The sequence below is a fragment of the Clinocottus analis genome, unplaced genomic scaffold, assembly GCF_023055335.1.
Source record: "Clinocottus analis isolate CAN_PGR_092001 unplaced genomic scaffold, fCliAna1.0.p SCAF_18, whole genome shotgun sequence".
NCBI classification, from domain to species: Eukaryota; Metazoa; Chordata; class Actinopteri; order Perciformes; family Cottidae; genus Clinocottus; species Clinocottus analis.
In genome coordinates, this window is record NW_027175909.1 from 16,254,779 (window position 1) to 16,272,275 (window position 17,497).

Genomic DNA, 17,497 nt, shown 5'->3' on the forward strand with positions numbered 1-17,497 from the left:
TTATAAACGTGAGTTATTTCTTATTTTAATATATTTTATGAACATAAAGCCAACATCAGGACGCGTTGCTCTTGTTGTGCGCTTTATTTTGTCATTGTGTCTTCAGACAAATGTTCAAAACTAATTACGGATATTTAACTTAAACTTTTATATTCATGTCGGGAATTATTTTACATCTTGTATCTATTTGTCATCTTCTCGTTTTTACTTTTTATAGAATGACCTTTTCTTCACTTCCTTGTTTAATGTCCACCTCCTTTCCTTCTTCTCTCCTTCCCTTCTTCCTTCCTTCTCTCCTTCTCTTCTTCTCTCCTTCTCTCCTTCCCTTCTTCTCTCCTTTCCTTCTTCTCTTCTTCTCTCCTTCCCTCCTTCTCTTCTTCTCTCCTTCTCTCCTTCACTCCTTCTCGTCCTCTCTCCTTCTCTTCTTCTCTCCTTCCCTTCTTACCTCCTTCCTCTTTCTCTCCTTCCCTCCCTCTCCATCCTCCTAGAAACCGATTCTCCCTGATGGGTTAAAGCACCACCTCCTCTCTCTCCCTCCCTCCCACTCACAACAATCCTTCCTTCACTCCCTTCCTCCTTCAGTCCCTCCCTCCTTCAGTCAGAGCTCCTTCTCTCGCTCCCTCCGTCCTCTCCTCATCTCCTCTTGGTCTCTGGTCTTGGAGGAAGGATGCTTTCTCGCTGGCTGCTGGGTCTGCTGGGTCTGCTCGCTCTCTGCTCAGGTACGCTGCTCAGGTTTGATCGATTAGGAGGGATTGATCGATTGATCGATTGATCCACTGATTGACTGATTGATTGATTGATTGATTGATAGCTGATAAACATGAAATGAAGTGTATGATGGTAGAGAGAAACAGTTTTGGAAGGAACAGATCCCCATCTGCTCCTCTGGGATGTTTAAGTTAAAGTCTGCTGGTATGTAAGTAAATATACACTCACACACACACACACACACATACACATACACACACACACACACACACACATACACAGCTATACATAGTGTACTAATGTGTGTGTTTGGGGCTGGATTGGGGCCGCTTCCTCCTTCTCGTGTTCAGGGGATGAGGTGTTTTTTTATAGCAGCTTGATCCTATTGACGGCTGTGTGCGTGTGTGTGCGTGTGCGTGTATGTGCATGTGCGTGTGTGTGCGTTTATGTGCATATGTGTGTGGATGCGTGCGTGTGTGTGCACTAATCAGAGAAGAATCTCACACCGGCACATGGGGGTGGGGGTACCGTTAGCTTTGATGCTACATGCTAACCAGCCCGCAACAACACCAAGAGACCTTTTAGATATTTTGTGAACGCCTTCAGATATAATAACGGTCATATGTGAGACTACGACCCCCATGATGCATTGCAGCGACAAGCAACCAAATTAAAAATGTATAACACAAAACAAGTTTCTTGTTGTATTTCCGTCTCATTTTGTGTGTACCAGGGTCTTCATGTTTTAAACACATATTTAACATTGTAAAATCAAACTAAATTCATAAAGAATGCAACAAAACGACTCTAGTAAAAGGTTTAGTAAAACACAACACGGTTCGGTTGTTACGTTGCTTCAGCTAAAGACGTAAACAACAACAAGTACACGAACAGCTGTCTACTGTGTTCGACAAGACGTCCAAAAACAAACGTAATTCGGAACTTTAATTTTTAAGTTTGAACGCACAGATCTTCACATTTTAAACTACAGTTTGATTACCGTTTAAAACAAGCCGTCGGGACTCAGAAAGTAGATTAAGAAACATATTTAGCTGCACTAAATAATGTTTTGTTTCTAACCTTTTGTTCTCTAGTGAATTTATAGATAATTTCACCTCTTTAAACCTTTAAAAATACGATCAAACATCACTACATCTTCTTGAACGCGTCAGTTATTTATCCTTGTTTAATTCAAAGGGACAGTTGCTGGAAGATGCATTCTCTTGAACCGACCGACTAAAGCAGGATCAGCGGCGAGAGAACCGCCAGCGACTCGTCTCCGTGGCTGCAGACGCCTTAAATAGGCTCCAGAGACTCGGGGTTAATCCTCCCATGATGCAGCTGAAGAGCTCCGGGCGTCACCAGCAGCCGGGTCAACGGGTCAGAGGCGGAAAAACCAGTCCAGGACACCCGAGAGTCCGATGTCGTGACGTCGACTTAGATTAAAGTCTTAAATGTCTGATCATCTTTTCAGTCCTAAAGCTGAGAGCGTTATTTATTGTTTCCAGAAGATGAGTTATGCGTCTACTCGTCTCTTGTTGATAAACGGCTTCAGTTACCTCATTTTCACTATCGTTGTTACAGAAGTCATCTTTTTCATCCTGATAACACACTTTGTGATTTTTCCTAATCCGAGCCAGTGGAAGCATGTCGATGTAGAACAGAAGAGGCCCCAGTATTGAACCTTGGGGAACACCACATGTCATCCTATGTGTAATTAGCTACAGACCAAAAGTATTGTCGGTCCTTCAAGTAGGATTCACACCAGTTAAGTGCTGCGCAAGAGAGTTCTACTTCTTCTTTACTCTTCAGTGACCTTTGACCCTTCAGTCCTTCACCTTCTTCATCTTTTTTCTGCTGACTTGTGAACTGTAGCGTTGTTTCTGACCCACAGCCTCTCTCCTCGCTGCAGGTCAGGAGCAGAGCGGCGAGGGCGAGTCCTGCGACAACTTCACGGACCTCAACCTGTCGCACTGCTTCATGGGAACGCACCTCTACGTGCGGCTGCTGCTCTACACGCGCTCCAACCTGGACTGCGGCCGCGAGCTGCAGCACCACCGGCCGGCCTCGCAGCCGCTCTTCGACCTGTCGCGGCCCACGGCCTTCGTCATCCACGGCTACCGGCCCACGGGGGCGCCGCCCATCTGGGTGGATCACCTGGTGCGCCTGCTGGCGGAGCAGCGGGACATGAACGTCATCGTGGTGGACTGGAACAAGGGCGCGGCCAACCTCAACTACTTCATCGCCGTCAGCTACACCCGGGAGGCCGCCTACAACCTGACTGGCTTCCTGGTGACCATGCAGGTGAGGCGCGAGTGTGTGAGGGCGGCGTGTGTGTGAGGACATGTATTTTATTCAGTGGTTAAATTTAATTTTCAGGAGGAAGGAGCCTCTCTGAGCTCCGTCCACCTCATCGGCGTCAGTCTGGGGGCTCACCTGGCCGGGTTCGTGGGGGCCAACCTGAAGGGGAAGATCGGCCGCATCACAGGTGAATAAACATAAACACCAACAAAGAAGAGAAGAGTTCTGAGGAACTTTAGCAGCTCCATGTGTCTTTTTTTTTAAGTCCAAAGTTGTCTTAACGTGTTAGTGAAACGTTACGATGGCCGCGGCAAGTTACACCGTTTACTTAATTAATCAAACTTAACGGTTACTTTTTACATTTTTTTAACCATATATCTCTTCACGCAAGGGTTAAATTTACTGATGTGATGTTTTTTAAACATCTTGTGAAGGCAGAAAAAAAACCATCAGAGCAACAAAATGTAATATCTTCAATGAAAAGTTGGTAAAAGTTGTGAATAAATCACGAGACTGCACATATGAATGATATAATCTTTAGTAAGCGGACTAGACTAGGGGTCTAAACCCGAGTCCCCGTCCTGCAGGTCTGGACCCGGCCGGGCCGATGTTCACCAGCGCCGCGGCCGACGAGCGGCTGGACCCCTCAGACGCCGCGTTCGTGGACGTGCTGCACACCGACATGAACTGTGAGTCTGAGACGTGAAACACACGTTACGTTCTGTCATGAAGGAGATTCAAATATAACACAACGTCGCCTTCTGTGTACGAAGACAAACTCAGTATTTATTCCACATAATTCTTCCAAAATGTAACATTTTTTGTGAGTGTTTTCAAAACTAAACGACTCAAATTTGTTTTTTTACATCATTGTATGTATTTATTGTATTGTTCACATAATTTGATGTGTTTATTTTATTGGATGTAAGTTGTTTGAATCAAGATTTCTGTGTTTTTTAACGAGCAGCGTTCGGCCTGCAGGGAGCTCACGGTCACATCGACTTCTACGCCAACGGAGGAGCCGACCAGCCGGGGTGTCCCAAGACCATCTTTGCAGGTCCACACACACACTCACACACACACACACACACAAACACTCACACACACACTCTCTCTCTCACACATACTCACACACCACGTCTCAACAGGTAAGTCGTACTTCGTGTGCGACCACCAGCGCTCCGTGTTCCTGTTCCTGTGCGCTCTGAACCGGACCTGCAGCCTCACCGGCTACCCCTGCTCCTCCTACAGCGACTTCCTGGAGGGCCGCTGCCTGCAGTGCGAGACCTTCAAGCCGGCGTCCTGCCCCATGCTCGGTAGGCGGACACACACACACACACACACACACACACATTATTATGTATATAATTAGTTTGTTCTCATTGTATCGATTAGTTTTATGTTTGATCACCGTTGAGTTTTATGCTGTTTGCCTCACTTCTTCTGCTTTGTCGGTGTGTGTCTGTGTGTCTGTGTGTGTGTGTGTGTGTGTGTGTGTGTGTGTGTGTGTGTGTGTGTGTGTGTGTGTGTGTGTGTGTGTGTGTGTGTGTGTCTTGCAGGTTATGACATGAGCCAGTGGAAGGAGACTCTGCTGGGTCTGGGACAGACCAAAGTGTTCTTCAGCACCACGGCAGCACTGCCCTACAGGAGTGAGTTACTAGAGTACTATATACTAGTACTATAGTATATAGTACTACTAGATAGTACTAGTGCTGTCCCTAGGAATCTCTGGAGCAACTGCTTTAAACATACTACACAATACTTTGTGTTGGTAGCTAATTAGCTAATTACACATCAGAGCTGACGAGGATGACATGTGGTGTTCCTCAAGGTTCAATACTGGGCCACACGTGTATATACACGTACTATGTATGTGTATATACATAGTACTAGTATATACTAGTAAAGATACTAATAAAAGATGGTACTTGGTCATGTTTAGGAAAAGCTTTCTCATATTTCTGTGTGCGTCCTCCAGAGCTGAGCTACAGAGTGGACCTGGTGACCTGGAACCAGTACCTGCGCTGGGGGGTCGTCTACATCCGGCTGCACAGCGGCAGGAACTTCACCGAGGCCCGCGTCGACCAGTGAGTCAGACACACACACACACACACACACACACACACACACACACACACACACACACAGATCACTGAACCCCAGTGGGACCCTGTCCTCTGTTCCCAGTAAGCGGCTGCGGTTCGAGCAGTACACGTCCACGCGGCTGCTGGCCCAGTTCGACGAGGACCTGCAGCCGGTCCAGAAGATCTCCATGCGCATCGGCACCGGCAACGTGATCGGGCCGCGGTACAAGATCCGCCTGCTGCGGGTCCGCTTCACCCCGCTGGAGCAGCCCGACAGGTACTGGACACGTCACTGGTTACACACACGTCACTGGTTACACACACGTCACTGGTTACACACACGTCACTGGTTACACACACGTTACTGTTTTTTTAAAATGTTTTTTATTGGTCGTTCAAAGTGATTTATTTGTATTATGAAGTAAGAAATCTGAGTTATTTTTCCACAACACTACAATAATACAAATAATGAAAATAATAATAAAAATGAAAATGTAAAATGAAGAAAAAATTTAAATAAATAAAATATATATCTGAGTTCTTCTTCCACCACAAGATAATATTAATAATAAAAATACATGTTATTTATTACTTAAAACAACTCAAAGACACTTAATAATAATAATAATAATAATAATAATAAAATAGATTTATTTCAGATTTCTGGCACATGAAATAACATCAGCTGGTCTGTGTTAATAAATATATATATATATATATATATATATATATATATATATATAATCCTGCTCTCTCTCCCTCTCGTCAGGCCGTTGATGTGCCGCTATGACATCATCCTGGAGGAGAACATGGAGGTGGCGTTCCGGCCGTTACCGTGCAGCTCCCACCTCTGACTCCCCAACCGCTCCGCCCTGCTCTTCCTCCTCCTCTTCCTCCTCCTCTCACCGCCAGCTGCATAACTTTAGATTCTTCTATCTGGTTTCTCTGTGGGTTTAAAGTGTTTTTCACAGGACTATGAGGACACAAACTATTTTATTTAAGTAGCAAAACATCCATAAATTTCCTAAGAAACATTTTTCTTTTTTTTTAAATTATGTAAGATTTAAATGTGTGTAGTATTTCACAGATTTTGTACTAGAACATATACTTTATACATTATATTCATAAAAAAAACAACTAAGAGCTTTAACTATAAGATGTATTTGTGATGGATAATTTTGTTTTATATTGAAAATAAAACTTTGCACAGGCAGCTCCTTTATTTCACGTTTTGAACCATTAAAACTCTAAATTCACCTCAAAAACAACCAATTTGTGAAAAACGTCTCGATGACGTCATCGTCTGATCTGACATGAGCAGCTTCTCCCCCGAGTGCCTTCACCTGCAGCGCTCTGATGCTTTGATGTTTCCCTCCAGCAGAGTTAATGTTAACTGTGAGCTTTTATTCTGAAACTACTCAGGAAGTGTCCGTACAACTAGGTTTCTGTTGTTTTTTACTTCAATCAATTCTTTTTGAGAAAGTGTTTTTGTTGTAAATGTTGAAAACAACTCCTGAAAAATGTGTAAACTGTTTTTTTGTATGATGTATTTTCACCTGTGGTTTGAAATAAACGGTCATTTAAGGAAAAACATGTTTTTTCAAGTTATATTACAATTAGTAGAATATACAGTAATTATCTGCCTGTTGCATATGAGTGAATATTGTATTTAAACAAATCCCAAGAGTTCATTTCATTTAGTCATTTTCGAGCAGAGGCCTAAACATTTACAAAAAGAGGAATAAGAAAAGTGACAAAATGAAAATGATGAAATGTATTTATTCAGCGACGTCGTCACTACAGACGGGCGATGCAACCGAGACGGAAGAAAACAAAAACCAGGAAGCAGCTCGACCGCCACTGGGAGTCAATGTTCATCCTGATGCTTTGATTAAAATGAAAACATTTATAAAAACAGATTGAAATCAAGACATCGATAAAGAGATAAGACGAGGAAACAAGAGAGAATATGAGAAAGACAGGAATATGTGAACCTTCATCATCATCGCTCTTCACAGTGTGATACAAATTTTATTTTTCAAAATTCATCGAAGTTTGTTTCACCAGTTAGGACCTGAGAGAGAGAGAGAAAGAAGGGATTAAATCAGCTCTGTTAAGATTAGAAGCTGATCACCGGCAGAGGAAACACGTCTAAAGGTCAAAGGTCAAGGGTAGAAGAAAGTTCTATATTAAAGCTGACGCGTCGGTTACCTGCGGCGTTGCTGCGGTTGTTCGGCCGCCTCATCGGGCCGAGCCGCTGGACGGGCCGAGTGTTCCTGCGCTGGACGTACGGCGCTCCTCTCCTCGGGCCCTGGAGACGGACAAGAGACAGAGGGTCAGGTCAGAGCCGCGTTGACCTTCCGGCGGGGGTTCGGGTCACGTGACCCTCCGGCCTCGGCGCTCACCGCTTCACGTCTCCGGATCGGCTCCACCGGCCAGCCGGTGAAGCCGTCGTCCTCCATCGTGGACGCCTCGTCTTGGTCGCTGTACTCCAACCCCGGCTCGCTGCAGGAAACACGACACGCTTATTTATTTACACGGTAATGTCTGAGAGGAAACACTTCCAGGGTCATTACATCATGACCAAGGGATTTACACGACTTTTTAACCAAATTTACACAACTTGAAAAAAAAAAAAAAAAAATTTCCTCCAGTTGAAAAAAAAAATTTTTTTCCCACGACTTGAAATTTTTTTTTTTTTCCCACGACTTGAAATTTTTTTTTTTTTCCCACGACTTGAAAAAAAGAATTTTTTTTCCACGACTTGAAATTTTTTTTTTTTTTTCCACGACTTGAAATTTTTTTTTTTTTTTCCACGACTTGAAAATTTTTTTTTTTTTTCCACGACTTGAAAATTTTTTTTTTTTTTCCACGACTTGAAAATTATTTTTTTTCCACGACTTGAAAATTATTTTTTTTCCACGACTTGAAAATTATTTTTTTTCCACGACTTGAAAATTATTTTTTTTCCACGACTTGAAAAAAAAAAAATTTCCACGACTTGAAAAAAAAAAAATTTCCACGACTTGAAAAAAAAAAAATTTCCACGACTTCAAAAACTTTTTTTTCCACGACTTCAACATTTTTTTTCCACGACTTCAACATTTTTTTTCCACTACTTGAAATTTTTTTTTTTTTCCACGACTTGAAAAAAAAGAAATTTCCACGACTTGAAAAAAAAGAAATTTCCACGACTTGAAAAAAAAGAAATTTCCACGACTTGAAAAAAAAGAAATTTCCACGACTTGAAAAAAAAGAAATTTCCACGACTTGAGAAAAAAGAAATTTCCACGACTTGAGAAAAAAAAAAATTCCACGACTTGAAAAAAAAAAAATTCCACGACTTGAAAAAAAAAAATCCACGACTTGAAAAAAAAAAAAAAATCCACGACTTCAAAATTTTTTTTCCACGACTTCAAAAATTTTTTTTCCACGACTTCAAAAATTTTTTTCCACGACTTCAAAAATTTTTTCCACTACTTGAAATTTTTTTTTCCACTACTTCAACATTTTTTTTTTCCACGACTTCAACATTTTTTTTTTCCACGATTTCAACATTTTTTTTTTCCACGACTTCAACATTTTTTTTTTCCACGACTTACTTTTTTTTTGCCGCGACTTCAAAAAAAAAAATAAAAAAAAATTTCCCACGACTTGGGATTTTTTTTTCCAAGACTTGAAAAAAAAAATTAAAAAAAATCCGCGACTTGGAATTATTGTTTTTTTTCCCCGCGACTTGAAAAAAAAAAAGTCACGGATGTAAAAAAAAAAATTCCACGTTGGAAATTTTTTTCCACGATTTGAAATTTTTTTTCCCACAACTTTGAAAAAAAAATTCCACGACTAACAATTTCCACCCATTTGTTGCTTGCGTGACACTAACTTCCTGTCCGCCTGCAACAGGTGACTCTTTCACGCCACAGCGTTAAGTAAACAGGTGTAATCCCACCTGCTCGGCCCCAGGGGGCGCTGCGACACGCCGCTCCCCGATATAGTGACCTTGACGCCCTCCAGCCGCTCCTGCCGCCTCCGCTCCAGGTCGTGCCTCAGGTCGCCCGGGCCTCGAACCGGCTGCCAACGACAACACACGAGTGTTAAACACACGAGTGTTAAACACAGGAGGAAACGTCAGCGTCCTCGTGGGAACGAGAGCCGAGTCGGTTATTCACCTGCAGAGGTCCAAGTCTGGAGAACAGAGGCTCCTCGTCCTCAAGCAGAGAACTGATATTCAAGCTGAAGCCGCTGCAGAAGAAGAAGAAGAAGAAGAAGATTAAGATTCACACGGCACATTTAAAACAAAGTAAATACAGCAGGAAGAACTAATTAGCTTCATTCACCAGGTTTTACTAGCTTCATTCACCAGGTTTAACTAGCTTCCTTCACCAGGTTAAACTAGGTTCCTTCACCAGGTTAAACTAGGTTCCTTCACCAGGTTTCACTAGGTTCCTTCACCAGGTTAAACTAGGTTCCTTCACCAGGTTTCACTAGGTTCCTTCACCAGGTTTAACTAGCTTCCTTCACCAGGTTTAACTAGCTTCCTTCACCAGGTTTAACTAGCTTCCTTCACCAGGTTAAACTAGGTTCCTTCACCAGGTTTCACTAGGTTCCTTCACCAGGTTAAACTAGGTTCCTTCACCAGGTTAAACTAGGTTCCTTCACCAGGTTAAACTAGGTTCCTTCACCAGGTTTCACTAGGTTCCTTCACCAGGTTTCACTAGGTTCCTTCACCAGGTTTCACTAGGTTCCTTCACCAGGTTTCACTAGGTTCCTTCACCAGGTTTCACTAGGTTCCTTCACCAGGTTTCACTAGGTTCCTTCACCAGGTTTCACTAGGTTCCTTCACCAGGTTTCACTAGGTTCCTTCACCAGGTTAAACTAGGTTCCTTCACCAGGTTAAACTAGGTTCCTTCACCAGGTTTCACTAGGTTCCTTCACCAGGTTTCACTAGGTTCCTTCACCAGGTTTCACTAGGTTCCTTCACCAGGTTTCACTAGGTTCCTTCACCAGGTTTCACTAGGTTCCTTCACCAGGTTTCACTAGGTTCCTTCACCAGGTTTCACTAGGTTCCTTCAGACTAAAGAGACGCACCGGTTGGCGCTGAAGCGCTCGTCCAGCGTCAGCTCCTCCGTCTCGTCTTCGTAGACTTCCTGCGGCGTGGAGAAGCGCTGACTCAGGGAGACGCCGCCGCCTCTGAAGTACTGCTCTGTGGACGAGGAGATTCAACACAAATATTACACACTGATGTTTGTTCACTTCAGATCTGTTTGTATAAATGTGCAAATCTGCATGAGAATTATGCATTAAGTTTTATAAAAGAACACATTTCTACCCAAGACACAAGAAATGAAAGGGGATGAGGGGAAGAAGAGAGGAGGGGAGGAAGAGGAGGGGACAGGAGGAGGAAGACGAAGGGAAGAAGTTGAGAGAAGGAACAGGAGGAAAAGAGGAAGGGAAGGAGAGAGGAAGGAACAGGAGGAGAAGAGGAAGGGAAGGACAGAGGAAGGAACAGGAGGAGAGGTGGGGAGGGAGAGAGGAAGAGAGGAGGGGACAGGATGAGAAAGGGGAGGAAGTGGCGAGGAGGACGTGGAGACAATCAGAGGAAATAAGGCAAGGAAGGAGACGAGGATGAGTGAGAGAAAGCAAGAAGAAGATACAAGGAAAGGGGTAGAGGAAGGAAGAACATGAACCGGTCGAGGAAACAAAAGGGAAAGAGGAAACAACAGAAGGGAATAAGGAAGAACTTGAACCGGTCAAGGAAAGGACTGAAGGGAAGAACATGAACCGGTCGAGGAAAGAGGAAAGGACAGAAGGAAGCAGGCAGCCGGCCCACCCTTCACGAGGTGCACCAGGGAGATGATCTCCTGGGCGAAGGGCCCGGTGTGCGTGGGCGGCTCGCGGTACGTCCCCGAGTGCTGCAGCATGGGCAGGAAGTCCAGCCGCTGCCGGCCCACGTTCACCAGGTCCAGAGACAGCTGCCGGTCCGAGGAGTAGCACAGAGCGCTGCAGGGGGAGGAGCCAGAATGTCACATGGTCCCAGCCAGCCAATGGGAACCAATCAGAGAGCAGAAGACGCTTCATTCACCGGTTAGTTTGTTTTTACGTTAACTGGCACATGTTCAACCAGAGGAAAAGTACTTTTACTACTACATGTTCAACCAGAGGAAAAGTACTTTTACTACTACATGTTCAACCAGAGGAAAAGTACTTTTACTACTACATGTTCAACCAGAGGAAGAGTTCTTCTAATGCTTAAGTACTAGTACTACTTCATGTTTGTTTTTTTGGTTGTCTAGTAATGTGTAACTTAGAAAAACTTTAATGGAAGACCTAAAGAAAGCGTTAAGCTCAGTTAAACAGAACGTTAATGTTCTAAATGTCCTGTAATGTGTTTCAGTCGTAACACTTGAGATAACAAATAGAAAGCAACAGGTTACCTTACCTGACCGACTTACCTTTCCCTCTCAGAGCTCAACCACTGATTAAACTTTAAACTATCTGACCCGACGAGACTCAAACAAAAAGGATTTCCCGCTTGAGACGAGAAATTTAACTATTAAAAAAAAAAGAAAAAAAAAGAGCTGACGCGGCGTTCTTCCCGGAGCAGCCTCATCACATATCGAATAAAATAAACTTGAGCCGTTCTGCTTCCCCTTTCTGCACCTCGTGAGGAAAAAAATGTGCGAAAACTCCCAACTGTGTTTTTTCGTGGAGTTTGAGGAGCGTCGGCTGCTTTTTGAGGAACTGGTTGAATTAAACTTGTAGATTTCTGACTCGTGAGAAACTTTCAGGATGAACTACGTGTTGGACAAGAATAAAGATCCTAATCCTTCTCTCCTCCTCTGGTGGATGTTTCTACACTTTGAGGAATGCGGCGGGTGAGACAAACGTCGGGTGAAAGTTCACACTTCTGTTCTCCTTCGAGCCGTTGAATCCTGCGCTGTCTTGCGTTCAGCTCTTCAGGTTCATCCGGTCCGATCCTCCTCTTCACTTTTTCTGGAGCCGCTTCTCATGAGTTCCACTCTTTCATTTCTTCGTCGTCATTCACTTCCTTTTACTTTCAACTCAACATGTGTGTGTTCCCGGCTTCAATTCCTCTTTTATACGCTTCAACTTCCTCCATTTCTCTTGATAATGCTCACGGCTGAGGTTTTTGTCTCTGGCAGCGATGGAGCTTCATCCTCTCCTTCGTCTTCCTCGCTCTTTAATTTCCATTCCTCGATGAAAGCTCAGACTTCTCGGCCTTGATGCCGTTATTCTTCCCGGTTTCGCACGGCTTTAAATTTCTCCTTTTCTTCAGCGTTTATGTTCATCCCCACGCCGTCGCCGGAGCTGCGATCCACGATGTCCTCGGCTGGGAATTTCCACATTGAAGAGGTTTATTTTCCTCTCGGCAGAAGCATTGATGAGCTTTCAGCTCCTCCCGTTTAACAGCAGTGATGATGAACGCTCTTCCAACACCGTGACTTCTTGCTCTGACAGGTGACCTTCACAGGTTCCTGTTCAATAGTAAAAATCACCTGGAAGTGATTTATTTTCTTCTTCTCAAGCCTCCTTTAGTTGTGTCATGAATCCTCCTCCAGACGAAAAGGTTGAAATGAAATAAAACGCCACTTTTCAAACGTCTTCCGCTGTTTTCGGCCAATCGGGGCGGTTTATGTTCTTTAAGCGACAGGCGCAAAGACTAGCACACAGCTCATCCTCACAGAGGGGACATGACGCTCGTCTTCACTTCCTCTCGTCGTAACGCAGCATCTCTTTGGGTCCAAAACGTCACATCTGGTTTGTGGACCAACAGCTCTCATCTCACCGTCACACATTTCTGATTTATGCCGTTTAAAATATTCCAAACATTTCCCCCGGGGCCTTTCCGTCGCAAGTCATCTCTTCCCTTCCAACTATTCCGCACATTCAAATCTTTGTCTTTCTGTCGACACCGTTTGACCAAAACGCAGCTGAAGTTTCTTCCAACGAGTCAAGCGCAGATCCGCTTAACCCGAGGACACGGCCGTCCGTCCAGTTTCAGTCCAGAATAATTAAATCAGAACCTTTTCTTGAGCTTCCCGACATGCCGACGGACTCCACTTGAGTGATGACGTACAGCGACGTCCCTTTAGACCTTTAACAGCAGCTTCCAGGACAGAAACCTCGATGAGGCAAGAAGCTCTGTTCGGGTCTTCAGATCTGATCTTCGGAGACGTTGGATCCGTTTCTGCAGCAAACTCCTCGTGCACATCGGGGTGAGTTTGCTTCCTCTGTGGCCTTCAGCCTTCAGACGGCGCTGGACTGAAACCTCTCATGTGTCGTCTTCTCCCATCTGCCTTCCAAAGCTGGCTGACATTTATATTCAAAATGGCCAAAACGCGAAGGAGGACGTGCACGTTACGATGCTTTCTTTCTGCTGGGTTTCAAATCCTTTGAGGTCTTCTGCCGTGGGAGCAGTTCTCCTGCGTGGTGCGACTCTCAAGACGTTTGCGGGTTAATGGTTTGTGTCTCCTCTTCTTTTTGTAGGATTAGAATAAGGAATGATGAGCAGGTGATACCACCTTGTATGCAACAAGGTCACTTCCCCAGAGACGGCCCTCTTCCATCTCTTCAGTAACGTGCGAGCGGTTTCTGAGCTTTGACGTCGACGGCAGCGTTGCGTCTCTTCCCGGTGTAAACGCACAAACAGGTTTTCCCGTGAGGGCGACTTCACCTTCAGAGAGAAACTTTCCGAGAGGCTTCCTGGTCGCGTGTTGCGAGAAAAAAACCCAACCCGCAATAGAAAAGGTTTCCTTCTTCTTCCATCAGCTTCTTCCAATGAACTCCTAAAGAGAAGTGTGAACTTTCCCCCTCTCACCCTTCATAATTTGATTCTTTAAAAAAAAAAACATTTTAAAATACTCTACCTGTTGTTCTTTACGGGTCGGCTCATGTCGACTTTGATGGTTAGCGTTTCCTCCGTCGCGGCCGCGTTGTTGTTGTTGGCCTTCTGTTCGCTCCACCCTCGCTCCCTCTGACGGGGCGTTTTAGGGTTCAGCTCGCTCCTCTGCAGGTGGCGCTCCAGACTTGTAGGTCCGCGAGGTTCCCACTGCTGGAGCCTGTCTTCCTCCTCCTCTTCCTCCATCTCCTCGTCCTCCTCCGCCCAGTCGGGCTCCCCGTCGGGGGTGTCCTCGTACGCGTCTCCCCTGAAGGGTCGGTACGCTGCTCTTTGCTCTTCGCGAGGAGGCTCTCGGTAGGAGGACTGCTGCTGCGAGCGCGGCTGAGTCCTGAGCGGTCCGGTCCTTCCGGCTTGGCCGCGATAGCTCCGCCCTCTCGCCGAATGCGGCGGACCGCCCCTCCCCCTGTGGGCCGCGGGGCCGCCTCGGCCGCCGTATCTCGCGGGGTTCGGCCTATCTAGCGGCGCCGGGTTCCTCTTAGCCTCGTGATAGCCAGAGTCCCTCCGGGCGTCTTGAAAATGGCGTCCTCTGGCGTCTTCCCGATCGTCCGGCGCCCTGAAGCGCTCCTGAGACGAGCTCGCGGGACGGGCCGGGGGGCTCCGCTGCCGGTCAAAGTCCGGGTCGGGATCTCGGCGATCGCTAAATTGCTCCCAGCGCGCCGGCTCCCTGCCGCCCGCGATGCCGTGACCGTGTTCCACGACGAGCGGCGGTCCCGAGTGCCGAGCGGCTCCGCGGGGGAGGGGCCCCGGAGCGCCGGACTTATCTCTGGGGCCGAGCCCCGAGTAACGCTGAGCCCCAAAGTCCTCCTCATCCCTGAACCTGTGGCAGCATAAGAGGAGGTGACATGGGTTCAAACAATCATTCATGCTTTGTTATTCAAACTTCACATCTGGCTTTGAGAAAACATTCACGTGACATTAGCTTTTTCACACATTCTACATCAAACCGCTCATTCATCGCCTTCTCCCGCGAGTTTATTTAAAAACTACTCGCGACAACAAGTCGGCTGTTTTCAACGTAAGACGTGCAGATTTTTCTCAAGAATCAGAAAAGGTTGCAAAGCAAGAAGAGTTTAAAGCCATGCAGACTACTAGTCAGACATGCATTATGGAGGAAAAAGGTGTGGTGACAAACAATGAGGAATTTTTTTGGCGCTATGGGAAAAATTGGAAAGATGAGAATCCTCTGCATTCTTCGTTTTCCTTTTCTCGATAGTGCCCGCAAAAGCGCTTTGCCCTAAAATTTACCCAAGGTGAGCGGCGTCATCCATTTCTCTCCTTTGCCTTTTAAAGGTGGGGCTCCTCTCCTGGAGGGAATCCTCTCTTCGGCGGTCTCTGTTGGGACCCTGTGCGGGCCTCCTTCCTCTTTCCCTACCTGCTCCCCCTCTTTGGTCATCCAACCTCACGCTGGGACTGAGGTCCCTGAACCTCCCTCGACCTCGGCCCTGCTCCTCCCTCCTCCAGCCGACCCCCGGCTCTCTCTGCTGGTGGTGGTGGTGGTGGTGGTTGTGGTCTGGGTGGGTCCTCGGCGTCGGCGGCAATTTTTCCCTCGCCACCCTCGGGGGCGACTGAGGCAACCTGGCCCTGTTTTCATATCTCTGGAAGAGCTCTCTAAACCCTCCTCTCCGTCTTTCTCCGTTCCCTTCTCCTCCTCCGCCTCCTCTTCTTCTTCCTCCTCCTCCTCCATCATCATGCAGCGGGGAAAGCCTCCGGTCGTCCTCGAAGCTCGTCACGCTGTGATGAGGCGACGGCCTCCGGCGGTAGAACTCCTCCTGGCTCGGGTGGCGATGCTGCCCAAACTGACGGTCGTCCGGGAAGAGAGGGGATCTCCTCTGGGCTTCAGGGTGCATGTCTTCTTCAAAGTAGTTCCAGCGCTCTTCGGGATCTTCTCGGGAGCGACGGCTCCTCTCCGACGGATCCCCGTCGAGTTCTGTCACGACCTTGTCGGGATCAAAGTCCGGTTCGTCCCAAGGGAACCTCCTGAAAAAAAAATGCATATAAATCATGTAAGACATAAATCAGCATTCACATTGTAATCAACTCAAAAATATAAGTAATACATTTATGTACATAAAACAAAAAGGTAGAAATTATCACATATTGTGTTTGTTTATTTGTCTCTATTTATTAGGTTTAATATTTCCTTTTATTAAAGATTACATTTATTAATAGAATGTCTATTGATGTTTTATTATTTGACTTGAGTATATATTTAAATTGATCTATCATTATGTTTAAAATTACCTTGTTGTGTACATTTGTGTTTTTTTTATTTGATCGTTTATGTTTTCACGAAAAGAAATATTTAATAAAACAAATATTTATCCCTTCACATTTTGGAGACAAATATTTTAAATATATTGCAAATATTTATATCTTTATAGAGAACCTATATTTTAACTATATATATATATATATATATATATATATATATATATATATATATATATATATATATATGACAGCTTTGTAATTACCTGTAACGTGGCGATCCGGACCGCGGTCTTGACATTTATCAACCTTTAAGGAACGGAGAGTTTTTTAAGTTTAGAAACATTACGTCACATTGAAAAGCTATTACAACTCAACTCATTAATCTAATTAGGTTGGTATGGATAATTTATGTATTATAATTGTCTTCTTTTGTTTTATTTTACAGAGTATGACTGAATTAACCAGTCTAGAGTCTCCTCTATCGGAGCACAGATGTATTTACCATGAGAGAAACAAGAGTAGGAAAGAGGGCATCTCCTCTACTATTAAAGTACACGTTGTGTTGGTTTGTTGACAAACGTGTTCCTCAGCCACGAGCTCTATAAGTTTAGGGTGATTAGTTCTGGGCCACGAGACAGATCACAGTGTGTTTAACAAAAATACACCTTTATGTTAAACACCCAAAAAACAATGAAAGCATTGTCAAAATACATAATAAATGAAGCTAACTTCTAGCCAGCTAAGCTAGTTAGCGGCTAACATGCTGCAGTTGTCTCACCTTCGTCCTCGCCACGCGCCAGACTGTCACGCGCTGACTGTCACGTGCTCACTTTAGCTAAAGCGGAGACCAGAAACCCCCAAAACACGCGAAATAAATGTTTGTACTTTTGGACTAAACACCTATTTATTGCCAAATAAAAACCTAGGGCGAGCCGAGAGTTTCCCTTTAAAGACTGTAAAGAAAGTAATGGCTGCGAGACGATCATAACCTCCGCCCGAAAACTGCACGAGCCCGCCCACTTCCGCCGCAGACTTTTCATAATAAAAGTATTAGTTGTGCAAATCCGCGGTTCGGCAGAAACATCAACCACATTAAGCTGTTACATTAATACATTGTGTAAAAATGAATTAAATACTATTATATCAAGGTACTTTCTTTTGTTATAACTGTTCCGTCTCAGTTAAAAAATACTGTTCTCAAATTATTCTGAAAACGTAATTTTCTGCCCTCCCATTGGCCAAGAATAAACCCTCATTCTTGGGTATATGGAAT

At 44.9% G+C, this 17,497-nt stretch overlaps 2 protein-coding genes across 3 annotated transcripts; one reads left to right on the plus strand and one right to left on the minus strand.

The window, feature by feature from the left end:
• The first annotated feature begins 667 nt into the window (after positions 1-667).
• Positions 668-5,947, plus strand: lipib (lipase, member Ib). The gene is made up of 10 exons (XM_068582175.1): positions 668-719; positions 2,621-3,012; positions 3,088-3,196; positions 3,597-3,698; positions 3,977-4,066; positions 4,158-4,325; positions 4,569-4,658; positions 4,988-5,096; positions 5,197-5,370; positions 5,863-5,947. The coding sequence occupies exons 1-10, from the start codon at positions 668-670 to the stop codon at positions 5,945-5,947; spliced, it is 1,371 nt and encodes a 456-aa protein (XP_068438276.1).
• Positions 5,948-6,854: 907 nt separating this feature from the next.
• Positions 6,855-17,209, minus strand: zgc:112982 (uncharacterized protein LOC503771 homolog). Of its 2 annotated transcripts, XM_068581616.1 has the most exons (11): positions 17,003-17,209; positions 16,488-16,530; positions 15,259-15,990; positions 13,982-14,830; positions 10,924-11,093; positions 10,182-10,296; positions 9,263-9,335; positions 9,043-9,164; positions 7,499-7,598; positions 7,305-7,404; positions 6,855-7,167 (listed from the first exon to the last, which is right to left on the minus strand). In XM_068581616.1, the coding sequence occupies exons 2-11, from the start codon at positions 16,520-16,522 to the stop codon at positions 7,154-7,156; spliced, it is 2,310 nt and encodes a 769-aa protein (XP_068437717.1). In that variant the 5' UTR covers positions 16,523-16,530; positions 17,003-17,209; the 3' UTR covers positions 6,855-7,153. The 2 variants fall into 2 exon arrangements, with proteins under 2 accessions (XP_068437717.1, XP_068437718.1); XM_068581617.1 differs by lacking the exon at positions 16,488-16,530.
• Between the last annotated feature and the right edge of the window lie 288 nt (positions 17,210-17,497).

What these genes read in the sequence shown, in the direction of transcription:
- lipib (XM_068582175.1), top strand. Translation starts at nt 668, where the DNA reads ATGCTTTCTCGCTGGCTGCTGGGTCTGCTGGGTCTGCTCGCTCTCTGC. An exon ending in GAAGATCGGCCGCATCACAG is followed by an intron (nt 3,197 to 3,596) that starts GTGAATAAACAT and finishes CCCGTCCTGCAG; the next exon opens with GTCTGGACCCGGCCGGGCCG. An exon ending in CCGCTGGAGCAGCCCGACAG is followed by an intron (nt 5,371 to 5,862) that starts GTACTGGACACG and finishes CCCTCTCGTCAG; the next exon opens with GCCGTTGATGTGCCGCTATG.
- zgc:112982 (XM_068581616.1), bottom strand. Translation starts at nt 16,522, where the DNA reads ATGTCAAGACCGCGGTCCGGATCGCCACGTTACAG. An exon ending in GAGCGCTTCAGCGCCAACCG is followed by an intron (nt 9,336 to 10,181) that starts GTGCGTCTCTTT and finishes CTTCTTCTGCAG; the next exon opens with CGGCTTCAGCTTGAATATCA. An exon ending in CGATCCGGAGACGTGAAGCG is followed by an intron (nt 7,405 to 7,498) that starts GTGAGCGCCGAG and finishes GTCCGTCTCCAG; the next exon opens with GGCCCGAGGAGAGGAGCGCC.